We start from the raw sequence: 14,930 nt of genomic DNA, 5'->3' as shown, positions 1-14,930 counted from the left end.
AGGTCCGATATGTTGTATACGCCGATAACTCGAACGTACACAATTAGTAAATCAACAACCAAAATATTGTAAAAATACTTAATTAATACGCGGTGTCTAGTAGTGACCGAGTCACGCGGTTACCACCACTGACCATCCTTTGGTCATCTCATTATCCTTATATATTAATTATATTATATTGTTTATTTTATGTTTAGCCTCCTAGTTATCTTATTTACTATGCATACAATTATACTAATTGTAATATTATTGTTATTTTACCCTAGTTACAATATGCTTATAAATGATTATACTAGTTATTATATTGTTACAAAATTGTTTTATTAACCTAATTTTTAAATACTAACATTTCTAACCTAACATTATCTATTTTAATTTATATTTTTCTTAAACGCTTAATACAACAGACAGTACTTCGATGATAATAGACTTTGGTTTTTGTCACGAGAGAATGGAAAATGCAGATGTTTTCGGGGTAAATTTTTTTATAGTATTTGCTGTTGACGGTGATTCTGGCGATAAGACAATATAAAAACGTGTAACCAATATGTCATATAAGGTCTGAAATAATATAATACAATATCGCGCACTATTACCTGAGTAACTCTGTAGTATTGAAGATTACAAGAGAAAGCAGACGCAGAGTATGAGTTAAACAATGAAATTCAACGGGGAAATTTTTTATGATTTGTCTATATATAAGATAGGTTATAAAACCTTTTGTAAACTGATTAAAAATTTTATTTAAAAAATGGTTCTTGAAAATTCTATTAAATTGATACAATCAATTTCTTATCTTAACCGCAAATTGGTCACAACATACTATGATAGATCATAATATCATACCATTCAACCATTAGTGGAATTATTTGTTAGTTCATAATTTTTCGTATAAAGAATACGAGACTGTGGTAGTTAAAATAACACATTATTGTTTCGTTATCATTATTTTATTTCGAATAAAAGTACAAAACACTTCTAATAATACCGAGATTAAGAAATTGTAGTTGACCATGGGTTAGGTTAGATTATTTGAAGTCTTTCACTTTGAATTTGTACCAATCCAAAAAATTTTAAAAACCTATATACTCGCGGAGAGCTCCCAGCGGGAGGGTATTCGAATCTTCAGTTTCTTTTTCGTGTTTAGAAAATACACAGAGAATAGGTTCGTTACTGTGGAAAAAAATCATATGAGTACACTCGTCGATTTTGGCCCTTTTATTTCTCATATATGTCGCCGGAAGCCATTTTTGCTGTTAGGTAATAATGTTTCATTGTGACCACATGGTGCGTTTATAACACTCGAAAATGAGTTGATGAACTGTCGTAGAGACGTTAAAGGTTGGCTATTTTAAAATCGATACTAAATAAAATGACACCTGCATCATTTAACTGCAGTTTTGAAATCTATAATCGATACACGATTACAATTATTGTATGTTATTATGTAGAACTGTAATGTAAAATATATACATATTTAAATTTTTAGTGGTTAATTTACGGAAATATAAATTATAAACAATTTTTTAATTTGGATTTTCTAAAGCTAGATAACAGTAAACAAATAGAGCAACAGTAGCATAAACAATATTGTATACTTAAAATATATGTATAATGTAAATATGTAATATAATATTATTATCAATGAATCTTGATAGTTTAAATACTGAATACATTTATATTAATAAATATTTATTTTTTGTTATTACAAAGGTTTTAAGATAACTCTTAAAATATTACATTTTAATATTATTTAATTGTTAATTAATTATGCGTACCTATATTACTATAACTTATATAATATATGTATTTTCTAATAGCCAAAATATATGATATAATAATAATTATTATATTTTAATATAATACGATAAAATATGAATTATACAGCGCTATCTACAAGGTATTGATTGGGTGTTTATTATTTAGTCAACATAAAAGCTAAGTTAAGCTATCGTGCGAAATTGTGTGACACGGCTATTGCAGAAATAAAACTATAATTAAATGGTTTATATTTTAATAACGTATATAGTATATTATTTCGTTTTATTATATTTGTTATTTCTTTTGTTTTTTGTTGTTTACAAAAAAAATAAAATTATTATTATTATTAATTATTAAATAAAAATAATAGCAACGTCGAAATTAATCGTTTTACATGACAATATTCGTAATAAGTTTATCGAAAACAAATTATTCGACAGAATAACTAATTTTTAATGTTTTTAAATTTTGTTAAAAATGCATCATATACCTACTATTTATTTTAGCTGTAGTGGTTTAGATAATTAGTTGTGTGTGTCAATTAAATTATTAAATCCAAAAGTATTTATTTGTTTATTTTTGTTTAAAATAATTGTATATCATAGCGTGATAAAAATAAATCAATTAGTAGTAACTACAGATATAGATGTGAACAAAGACGATTTTAAAGAAAAATAGGTAAATATTGGGTGTTGGTGAACCGAGAAATCATCTGAGACACCTATATGATACCAATATTATATAGTTTAATATTTTCTTTTATATCCATACATTTTCTAAGCTTTAGATTACACAAATACAAACTATTTCTATTCATAATAATATTATTACTATTAGGTTTTACGTCTATAAATCAATATAATAATAATAAAAATAAAAAAAACATACAGACATTACAACAAAATATATATTTACAGTTTTAATTCGGAATATTATTAAGTTAATAAAAAAAAACATGTTTTTTAATCAAATCCAATAAGGAAACAACCCACACGACGATCAATCACCTTGTCATTGCTTGTTTATTTCAATGGCAATGGGGAAAAAAACTATTTAATAATATCTCAGTGGGGTAGAAGAAACTAAAGGGGTAACGATACCATGTTTCAGTAATCCTATTAACGGTTCACACGTAAACCGCGAATACAATAAACACACTACTAACACGTGTTTACTGTTCCTCATATAAAGAAAAATAAGAACAAATTAAATTTAAAACCAATTAATAAACGGCATAATATTTCCGTTTAACAATTATTCGTACTGTATAATGTATTGAATTTCGTTGGTCTAATAATTATTTATTATGACTCCAGTGTGTAAAGAACATAAGAAAATCAAAACCGAAAAAAAAGAAAAAGAAACTGACAGAAATAAAGAGATGAAGGACGCACAGAAAGGGAGAGAAATTTGTGATCCAACGTACAAACGAAATATTACAATATTGCCTATTGCTGGGCTTGACATTTGCAGAAGGGTCTAACAAGAGAGGCTCAACGTTCAAATGGGATCCGGAAGGAAACAGGAAGGAAAGAATAAAGAACCCACGCTCCCTTTTGCCAGCTTTCACTATCCAATAGTAAAAATGTATAAACAAGAAATTGAACGAATAAAACCATTCCAAAAAACTTATCATTTTTATTTTTTTTAAATTGAATGCAAAATAATGAAAATCAAAAATATCAGTCTCAGTATTATTTACTGAGTAAAATTCAAAAGACTTGTACTAATTCAAGTTACAAAATGTAACTAAGTTATTTTACTTAATTTTCCAATCTTAGCTGCTTATATTTTTTTTAATTTTTAGGTAATAGGTGACGCAAATAGGTATGCTACTGAAAATTTAACGAAAATACTTGAAAATTATCAAGAATCAGTTTTAAAGCTTTTCTCAATGAGCATTAAGTTCCAACCATAAATTCAACAATATAAACCTCATCAACAAATTAATTGACCGAGCATAATATATATTTGATATATTATAAAAATTGGTAAGTAATTTTTATCTATTTAATTGCTTAGTGTAAAAAGGAAGAATTTATTAAATAGATAATTAATAAATTATGAATATTTTGAAGTTAGTTTTTTTGAATTATGATCAATTTTTGAATGAAATAATTATATATTTTAAGAATATTTTTAATTATAAAAATTACAACAATGTTGTAATTATTTTAAAATAATTATGAGTAAATGTCAGATATTTCTAAAAATAATTTGAAAATGTATGTATTTTGAAGAATATGACCAGCCAAAACGTTCAAATTTAAAAATACAGGCTCTAGTAAGTTGAATAACTCAAACTATAATACAAGTATATACCATAGTACCTATAATAAACTTTAAATTGGTTTTTATTGCTTCATAAATTAGAATTTTATTAACTACGATATTATAAAAATAAATATATAACAAACTTATCATTAAAATTAAAATTAAAATAAAATATAATTATTTACAATCATTAATCATGATACATAGATTCATAAGAAATATTTTAAAACTAGAAAGATACTGAATACACTAATTAATTTGGAACTGATTTGTGTGCCCGCACTTTGAGTATCCATTGTAGATATTTCAGGTGCAATATATTTATCTGTTAATACGACTACAGATTGTGGTCGTAGTGTTAGTGGATTACCAGCTGAAGATACGGTTGATATAATGTTTCTAAAAACAAAAATTACAATAAATTAAAAAACAGAATTATTAATTGTAATGACAAACTTTTTTAAATTCAAAAATTTTAATTACCCAGGGTTGTATGCAGAATTTTCACTTCCTAAATATACGTACAGTTCGTCATTGAGGTTTTTTATAATGTTGGACAGTATGACGGTTTCAGTTTCACTGCCAAAATTCATTACGACTATGTACGATTCATGTTCCAATAATGATCTATAAAAAAAAATTAATGAAAAGAATAAATAACATAATATTTCATAAAATTATTATTTTGTTTACCTCTTTAAAATGTATATCGATTTAGTAATATTATACGTCTGAAGATCGCCGTTTTTTAACGTATCTGTTTTTCGAAGTTGAGACATTTTTTTGTAAAAATTATAGTTACTATTTGGTATTTTTTTCTGGTATTCGACATTCACTTTGTAGTAATTTGGATTTACCGGTAACCATGATTTTTTCTCTTCCGTGAAACCTTTGAAACAAATGGACATGATTTCAAATTATAATTTTATATACAATATTCATCTTTTTTTTTCCATTATAACCGACGACGCCGCGGGATCTGCTTTCGTATTGCTTCCGCAGCGCATACAATTTTCATCTATTTTGTTCATATTTAGTAGTTTGTAGTAGATTAAATATTATTTAAATCAATTTAAGCTAATTTTGACTTTTAATTTATAATTTTTTGGATTTATTGATAAACAAGATTTTTTTTTTCGGTAAATCCTTAAAACATTTAATGCAATACAAACTATATTATAAAAACTTAAAACGTATTTATTAAGTTTGACGTCAATTTGTCAATGGTTATTATTATTTTTTAATATCTTCAATTTAAAAAAAAGGGACCTATCAATTTCAATTTTTTAATTTTTAAATGCTTGATCAAAGACATTTAATTTAACAATTAATAAATATATTTATAATTATAAATATAGTAATTAATATTATAACCTAACCTTTATTATCAAACTACTCATTTTAAATACATTATGTATTATGATTGATTTAATCTATGACTATATTTTAATAATTTATTCATATTTAATAGGTAATATTAAAATCTAAAATATATATAGCCAGCTGTATAATCTAACTTAACCCGGGAAAATAAACAAATATACAATTTGGCACTGTATACACTTATACATAGGTGTAACTAGGTTTTAGTGTACTTTAGTGTTTAGTTCACGGTCAAATCAGCATCGGTGTACCTTGCTTTGTAAACTAATACGAGTATAATATACACAGATATATTTTTTAACATAGACATTTTCGCCTATGTATGTTTTGTATTTTTGAGTATACTTATAAGCTACAAAAATTTGTATATAATATATTTAGATTATATATAAGTTTATTCTATGTCTGTAACCAAGATATATAAATAAATGTAAAATAAAAAAACAATTTTTGTGAGCCATAATATAAATACTCCTAGAGTATAAAGAATATGTGTACACAATTTGATGCCAATTTATCCGTAGTTTCAAAGTTTATAAACCTTAAAATGTAAAGGTACATTCTTACATTCTTTCTTACATTTTTTTTTTATATCATATAAATATAGATAGGTTAAATCGTAAATGGATGGATCGAATAAGAAAAAAAATACACAATCTTCTATATTATGTTGCGTGAAGTATAAAATTTCAAATTTTCAAGCGATCGTTGGAATGTATTACCTATTTTGTTTGCTATATTATTACGTATCTTATAGTTTTCAAATTAAGTTAATTCTATAATATTTTATAATTACGTGTAATTACGTTGCATTCATATCATTCAATATATTTAATATATATTATTCGATACATTTTTTGGGATAATTAAGCATTTAATTTTAATCAATCGACCAGTTTAGTTTTTGTGTATTACCCAAAATTGAATAAATATTTATAAAAATGTGTTTGTTTTAACTAAAAAAACAATTGTCTTGTGTAATAATTATGTTGTACCTGCGTTTATTGAACTATCCCATTGCATTGGGGACCTTTCAGAATCTCTGGATTCATCCGTTCTATCGCCTCCCGCATTATTAGGATCTTGTCTTTGATCTGGTCTCACGTACGAATTGTCCATGCCAATTTCACTACCATAGTATGTAACTTCTATACCAGGAAGCGATAGTTTTAGAGCTGTAAAGAGTGGAATCATTTCAGCACCAAATTTCGTCGGTATTCTTGGATTGTCATGATTTTCAATCTTAAAAAAAAAAATGATGATTTAAAATTATTTTAATTATACATCATAGATTCATAGCACTGAATGATATTTTATAAACGTGTCAACGCATTGAATCGTATGTCAGTTGTTATACAATACAATTTAGTAGTGTTTGTTATTACATACTAAACATTACATTTGATATTTTTTAAAAATAAGAAGTAATATATTTCAAAACACTTACCACCCAGTTAGCCACCTGGTCTTTAGGCATATTGTCTAACCACTCTTTAATTCTGTTTTCTATTGATTCAACTATGTTACGTCTATCAACAGATAATAATCCGAAGTTAAACGGTACATGAGCACCAAGTTTCGTTGAATTGCCATAATATTGCATTAATATATCTATTGGTGAATAGGATTCAGTGGCTATAAAACTGTTTAAATATAAAAATATAAGTGATTGATTTTAAATTTACATTCACATACTTATTTACTTATTTACTAATTTACCTAGAAATTGGAAAGTTTTTACTTCTCGTATGATTATCCATGAATTCTCTCCATTCCATAATAATATCAATGTTTTCTGGTTGATCTATTGTATAGATATGATCCCAATTATCATATTTTGTTGAAGAACATTCGTTGCCTTCCTTTAAACAAGGTTCGTTTAGGAAATCTTTGTTTTCATATAAATGTCTAAGTGCATCAAATCGAAATCCAACTACGCCTCTATCCATCCAAAATGCAATTATATCCTTAAATAACGGTATAAAATAAATTTATAATGATAATTTTATAGGAATGACTCGCTGTTTTAGTCTTAAACACGCATAATATATTAACTTAACATTTCATATTTCCAATACAATTTTTTAGTTTCTTTTTAAACAATTGGCGTATTAAATAAAGCTTCAATATAGTACTTCTTTATTGGTTATTTAATTTTTTAATATTGAAGCGAATGCAAATTGCAATTAGATTAAATATTAATTATAAATACTTATTTTCGTTTCAAAATCAAAATATCGAATAATACCGATGATATCACCAATATAATGGTGATTTGTTTTAAAAAAATTAGTATGTTACAATTGTTATTATTATTATTTATTTAATTAATTAGTATGCGTGTGTATAATAAAACAAAAAATATGTATGTGTATGTAATGTACTCTTAACTATATTTTATTTACTTACCAACAGTTCTTTCCGAACATCAGGGTTTCTAATGTTAAAATCCGGCTGTTTTATATTGAAATGATGGAAATAAAATTGTTTTCGGATATCATTCCAAGTCCAGCCACTTCCTCCAAATATACTCAACTGTAAAAAATCGGTTTTTTTTATATTTAAAATTATTATTTTTAATTTATAAATTATTTTTAAAAACAATTAAATTTATTTTACATAATTGGGTTGGTAAAACTAGATTTTATGATAGTTAAGTAGTTTTAGTTTTAATAAATAACTACAAAAATGACAATATTAGTAGTATCAAGATATAAAGAGTTCTGAAATAAATAAAATGTTATTTACCCAATTATTTGGAGGTATTGGTTTTATTGAAGAATCACTCATTACATCATTTTGGTTTAAAGCGTCACGCCATACATAATATTCTGCGTATTTTCCTTCACGTTTAATTGATTTTTGAAACCATTCGCATTTATAACTCGAATGGTTAGGTATAAAGTCAGTTACTAATTTAAGATCTAAAAAAAAAATATATATATTTACAGTTACTTATCAAATGTAATGTTCTGTTATTCTGACTAATAAATGACAATTTTATTACTTCTTTTCTTCATTTCTGCAACTAATTCTTTAAAATCATCCATTGTACCGTATATCGGGTCTATCATTCTAAAGTCTTCTACATCATATCCCATATCATCCATAGGTGATTTGTAAAAAGGACCAATCCATAATGTCTCAATATTAAGATCAACAAAATGATCAAGTTTCTGAACAATACCTGAACATTTTGTATAAAATAAATAAAAATTTGTTTCCATTTATTTCTTCTTAATTTAATGATGAATAATTCATAAATAAATACCTTTTAAATCACCAATACCATCTTTGTTACTGTCTTTAAATGATCTTGGATACACTTGATATGTTATTGTGTTTGACCACCAATCATCAATTGGTTTATTAGCTTTAAAATACAAACCGTTTACTGTGACGCATATATATGCTATCACCAAAAACGAAAACACATGAAATGACCTCATATTGTTTTAAAATATAATAAATAACCTGAAATAATAAATATTATATTATCGATTGTTAAAAAATGTTGGTTTTTAATATGTGAAAACGTAAGTGTGGATGTAAAAGGATATTAAAAATAGATTAAAAAAGTTGAAATAAACATTAAATTAATTTAACTATATTTGAATAATTTTGTAAGTATATTTATTATATATATACATAATAAGTATTTTATTTATACCACGGTTAGTATTTATGTTGAGAATAGTAGTAATTTAAACAACACGCGTACAATTAATACCTGTACCTAGTACCTACCCACTATTGTTTGTTTCAATAATTATAAATACGAACAATTGTTATTTACTTATAACGTTTGAATTATTTTTTACTAGGTATACATTTTTGTAATTTATAAATTATAATATTTAAATATTTTTTTCTTTAGATATAAAATAATGCTTAACAAAGAAACTATGAATATTAAAGCAAATTTAAACGAACAAGTCAAAACATATGGTTTTATTTTAATTTATTGAAATGAGCTGTAATGAGCTTTATTGTAGTGCCTTTTGTCATATAATTTATTTTATTAATCAAAAATGTTTAATGAAACTATAATGTGTATTAAAATTTAACTTACAACAATTAAAGATAGTTCAATACAATAATTAATTTATCAATTGAAATTATGGTGTAATATAACACGTATAACACGGATTAATAGATGTTTAAGAAAAAAGCAATTTTAGAGCCAACTGTAAGGCGTGTGCAATGGTGCAACGTTCCAATAAAACTGTATTACCCCGAAAAATATTCTTTATTTATATCAATTAATTTATTGTGTGTTTGATCAAAAAAAACAAAGGATGATACATTTAAGAACTTAATCACTTAATAAAGATTAAAGCAATCGACATAAATATATAGGTACATTGTATTATAAGCATAATCACTGACAGTACGTTATAAAACAAATGTATGAATTATTGTTTTATGTTTATCATGCACACGTGATGATAATATAAATCTAGGTAGTATTTTAATTTCTTGTTTCGATTCTCGCTATATGATGGCGAGCTTAACTTATTCCGAGTACATTATATTATGCCTAATGCTTATCCCATAATATTATCGATTATAAATACTAGTATTACATTATAATACAATTAACGACAATACGTAGGTAAAATGTATCAAATCAACTAATATAACTAAAAAAGTTAATAACCAAAATATTTCAATTTCTAAAAAGTTTTTCATTAAAACTATGAGTCCAGCCCATAGGCTGGTACTGATTCATAAATCAGTACCGGTTTAATCATTTAAATTAATCGTCTATATCGTTGAATTGAGGAAATTCACGCCAAAAATAATTCCGAATTTAACACCAGTTGTTCATTAATACAAAACATGTTCAGATAAGTGTTAACTGGCCTCGTGCCCGGTATTAACTACTTCAGCGGTAAATCCACGGACAAATTGTATTTTATACCTCTATTTATAATTTAAAATAATTTAACGTATGCTCATCACCATCGTTACCTCAAAACTATGTTATAGTTTGTACATTTGGATGGTGCTGGGTTAAAAGAAATTTAAATATAAAAATGTCTATTTTTTAAAGAGCAAAAAACTTTTTATCTCTGTTATAGACTATGATGGTTTATTAATTTAAATAAAAATAAAATCGTTGGTTGAGAAATACTTATTTTATTCGTGAATATCCATGATTCATTGAGATGTAAACTTTAAACGCCCATAAAAAATATTTGTTTAACTAGGTATATTTAATTTTCTTCTTTTATTTTTTGAGTTCTTATAAGCAAAACGAATATGGAACCTTATATTACAATTTCAAAACTAAAGTAGAAACATGAATATAAAACATTATCATACACAGAAAATGATTATACAAATATTTGATGAACATTTCAAGTATCTACAGTTATTTGTTTTAAATTAATTTATTAATTTATTTTGTAAATTAACGGGTATACACCCTCTATTGGTAAATATAATAATATTATAGGAATTATAGGATATATATATATATATAATAAATATTAATAATAATACATAGACGTATCAAAAAGTAATATGATACAATAATTAAAAAATTTAAAATGTATATAATAATAATATGAAAAGATATAGGTAGTGTTGGTAACTGTGTAGGTATAGAGTTACTAGTGAGTGGTAACAGTTACAGATGATATCGTTGCTAATCATTATTAATCAATAATCACTATTCACTATTATTGAAAACAAGATTACGATTCAGACATGATTTTGTTTAATTAATTATTGAGTATATATTATAGGCATTTTCATACAAATCCAATGTCTAATAGATTATTTAAAATATACTAATTATATTACATGTGATTTTATTTATTAGGTACATAAATACATTTTTGACTGTAGATTACTATCTATCTTTATAATAATATTACTTATAATATCTATAGTCTATACTCTATACTAATATTTTTTTTTAATTAGAACTTATTATTAATTATGTATATTTTATACGATTTTGTTTAATTAATTGTTGAGTGTAATATTGTAAATATCATTTTCATACTTATTCGCCCAAACAGACCAGATTTTATGTCGATTCACCCAAATGGTCTACGCTCGTGAATCGTGATAAAGCCGTGTTAATTATCAATAATTTTCAGTAAAAAATAATGCGTTATTAAACATAAATTTTTTCTATCACTTTTTAAATGTATTACCTTTCTCTATTATAGTGTTAATATCCTCTTCTAAAATCAACACTAAAAAATAAATAGACTTTCAACCAATGCATGCAATAAAAGTGCACTATTTATCTTAAAAAAAAGAAATTAGGTAACTGCTGTAAAGTAGATATTGAGTCTAATTCATCATTAGTAAGTTAAGGCAATGTTGGTGTTAATTTTTAACTCAATGATTGAATACGAAAAATGATTCTTAGCGAAGATATTTATTACTATAAATATAGATATATAGGTATTTTTCATGATATGTTTTTTTTCGATATTTCAATTACAGTAATTTATTATACTTGTATTACGGTAGGTTGAATTAATTTTTGACGAAACATTTTATTTATCGAATTATATGTATAATAATTTATTGGAAGAATCGAATATTTGCTATTGATTCAAAATAACTGATCAACTATAAATATCTAGGTACTTTATGTATAAAAAATAAACATATAATTAATGTAATTTGAAATTATTAATCATTTATTGGATCTCACATAAGTTACAATATTAATCAAAATAACTATTTAATAGCTTAGTAGTATAGACTATAGAGCATATATTTATAATATTATTTACAAGAAACTGAAATTTTACAGTATAGTATTAGTCATTAGGTGGTAGTAGCCAGTAGGTATCTACTGACAGACCTAGGCAGTATCTTAGATACTAGTATTTAAGATACATATCTGAGATAAAATTGTATCTTGTATCTTGTATTGTGGATTTAAATACTTTTTTGACTTGTATCTAGTATCTTTTTATGATTAAAGATAATAGATAAAATCTAAAGTTATGTAATAATAATTATTAATAACTTAGATTAAAGTTTTTCACATCAAAGGCATTCACTTGATAAATGAACAATATATATACATATATTTGGTCATAATATAGATTGTATTTATGATCAGTAATAAGTTACATAAATCCAGTTTATCAGCAGAATGTTTTCTAAACTATATCGCGCTAAACATTCATTCTGCCTAGTTCTTCAGCTGCTGTTGAACGACTATTTTCATTTGTTGGGCTTATTCATGTTCCATGTAGACCTAGTATGTCAGATGATACTTTAAAAAAAGTAGATTTTTTTATAAGGTAACCAGGAATTTATTTTAAAGCATGGGATGTAACATATAAATTACGTTTACTATAATACTACATATAATTTACTTAAATCTCAACATTTAATAGCTAATAAATAAACATTGTAATTTATAAATATATTCATATTCTTTTTTATTGTACCTACCTAATGTAAATAAACAAATAAATATTAATAAATGTATAAAGTATCTTGTATCTTAAATTTATCTCAGCTACTTGTATCTTGTATCTAGTATCTTTAAAAATATCGTCGTATCTTGTATCTTGTATTCAAATGCATTTTTTTAGGTATCTTGCTCAGCCCTGCCTACTATAAAAGTGTAAAATAAATTTCTAGTTCAATCTAGTCTTATTTGGTCTAGTCTTGCTGTTAAAGCTATTAATACTTAACAACTTTAAGCTAATTAATTATAGCACGCACGTGCTAAAAGATAACATAGGCAATTAACAATATTTTAATTGAAATTACAATGATATAAGTAGGTATACCTATCTATTGATAATACATACTATCCTTATAATATTAGATAATATTGCAAGTACCTACTTAGAAAAAAATGATATCTTTTTATACGTTAATTTTATGTAAAATGTTACGCCCGATCGAATAGTAGCACTGCCATAGTCGCACGAGGATTTGTTATCACAGTATTTCAAAATGCGATATGGCATAAGTCAAAATTAACTATTTTTTTTTATATTCAAAAGAACACAAGTCAAAATTCACTATTTTTTTATATTCAAAAGAGCACAAGCCATGTATTAAATTTAAAATTTATATAATATAACTGTCCCCGTGCATTTCGTCAGTGGTACGAAATGCACCCATGTTAAGTTTGTCGCCCATAGGCCATAATGCTAACAATGCTAACATTTAGCATAAGGATAAAAACTATTTTTGGTTTTCTGATTTGGTGTATACGAGTAGATGATATCTCTGACATTTCAATTTTACATAACTGTCCCGCCTAGAGTTGTATTTTTTTCAATTGATTAACCGATTATGTATCATTTGTTAAAAATAAATAATAGGTTATAATAGTAATAGTTGACTACCTTATAGCTATTAATATTTTATAATATTGACACATTAAAAAAACTAAAATATTAATAATTATTTTGAAGTGTATGAAAAAGGACAAGTCAAAAATGTTATTTTATTAAATGTGCAATAGGACACAAGTCAGTATATGAGAAAGGTCACAAGTCATTAATAACTGAATAATAATGTAATTTATTTAATAAAAGTAGGTTGAAAAAACGTGGAAATTTATAAATGAAACATAAACAAAAAAACAATTTAGATTAAGTAGAGAATAAAAATTTTAGAATATTTTATGCCTCTCCTGAAAACCAACGAAAAATGACTTGTGCCCCTTCCCATAAAAACCGTTCACTTATGATTTGAAAATGAAATACAAGATTTTTATATTTACCTTTAGAAAAAAAAGATTTCAAATGGAAAGTTAAACTAATTTTTTATAACTGTTTGATTCTGATATCCACTCGTGTAATAATATACCTACTCATACATTTTTGTTTTTGGTTGTAATTCAAAAACAAATAACCATAGACATTTGAGATTTTTATCAAATGTGTATATAATATAATATATACATACGAATTTCAAAATATGGTAACTCTTTTTAAGCTATTATTAGGCATAAGTAATTTTCAATTTTGTTTGAAACTAAAATATCTTAAAAATATACAAACAAGATTTTTTATAGACATTTAAGTTCAAAGTTAAACGAAATTACTTATTCAAAAATAATGTTATTAATTAGTTTGCTGTAGTTCAAAAACATACTAAAAAGAACTTAAAACTTAAAGCTTTTACTTATATAATTATATTATGTATTTTACTAATAACAACGACATTTCAATAGTATGATAATAATTTATTTGATATAATTATATTATGAACTTTTTTATCTTTTGAGTAGAATTTCAATCATCTAATTTAATGTAAAATAAGTTAGTTTTAATAATGGGTGTGTATTAAAACACATACAATTCTTAAACAGATATTATACTTGTCGATGTATAGATAATATTTATAGTATTTTATATTTTTTTATATTTGGATTTAAAAATATTAAATAACGCAACACACTTTAAAGTGGACAAGGTTTTATTTTATTATTTGATAAAGATAGAATAAAATGTACCTACCAGCTACCTATTATTAGTTATTACCTACTATGAAACTATATTTTC

At 24.6% G+C, this 14,930-nt stretch overlaps 1 protein-coding gene across 1 annotated transcript; it reads right to left on the bottom strand.

Moving 5' to 3' along the window:
- Positions 1 to 4,097: 4,097 nt before the first annotated feature.
- Positions 4,098 to 9,647, bottom strand: LOC132929409 (maltase A3-like). The gene is made up of 11 exons (XM_060994743.1): positions 9,491 to 9,647; positions 8,690 to 8,892; positions 8,426 to 8,605; positions 8,167 to 8,342; positions 7,828 to 7,953; positions 7,138 to 7,385; positions 6,866 to 7,061; positions 6,414 to 6,660; positions 4,729 to 4,924; positions 4,519 to 4,662; positions 4,098 to 4,434 (listed from the first exon to the last, which is right to left on the bottom strand). The coding sequence occupies exons 2-11, from the start codon at positions 8,865 to 8,867 to the stop codon at positions 4,245 to 4,247; spliced, it is 1,881 nt and encodes a 626-aa protein (XP_060850726.1). The 5' UTR covers positions 8,868 to 8,892; positions 9,491 to 9,647; the 3' UTR covers positions 4,098 to 4,244.
- Between the last annotated feature and the right edge of the window lie 5,283 nt (positions 9,648 to 14,930).

The sequence above is a fragment of the Rhopalosiphum padi genome, chromosome 4 (assembly GCF_020882245.1).
Source record: "Rhopalosiphum padi isolate XX-2018 chromosome 4, ASM2088224v1, whole genome shotgun sequence".
NCBI classification, from domain to species: Eukaryota; Metazoa; Arthropoda; class Insecta; order Hemiptera; family Aphididae; genus Rhopalosiphum; species Rhopalosiphum padi.
The sequence above is the reverse complement of the archived record's forward strand: the minus strand, read 5'-3'. Positions and strand labels throughout refer to the sequence as shown.

Coding starts and splice junctions, on each gene's coding strand:
- LOC132929409 (XM_060994743.1), bottom strand. CDS start 8,867: ATGAGGTCATTTCATGTGTTTTCGTTTTTGGTGATAGCATATATATGC. Junction 7,386..7,827: donor ATGTTCGGAAAGAACTGTTG/GTAAGTAAATAA, acceptor CCGTTATTTAAG/GATATAATTGCATTTTGGAT. Junction 4,435..4,518: donor AATTCTGCATACAACCCTGG/GTAATTAAAATT, acceptor TTTTGTTTTTAG/AAACATTATATCAACCGTAT.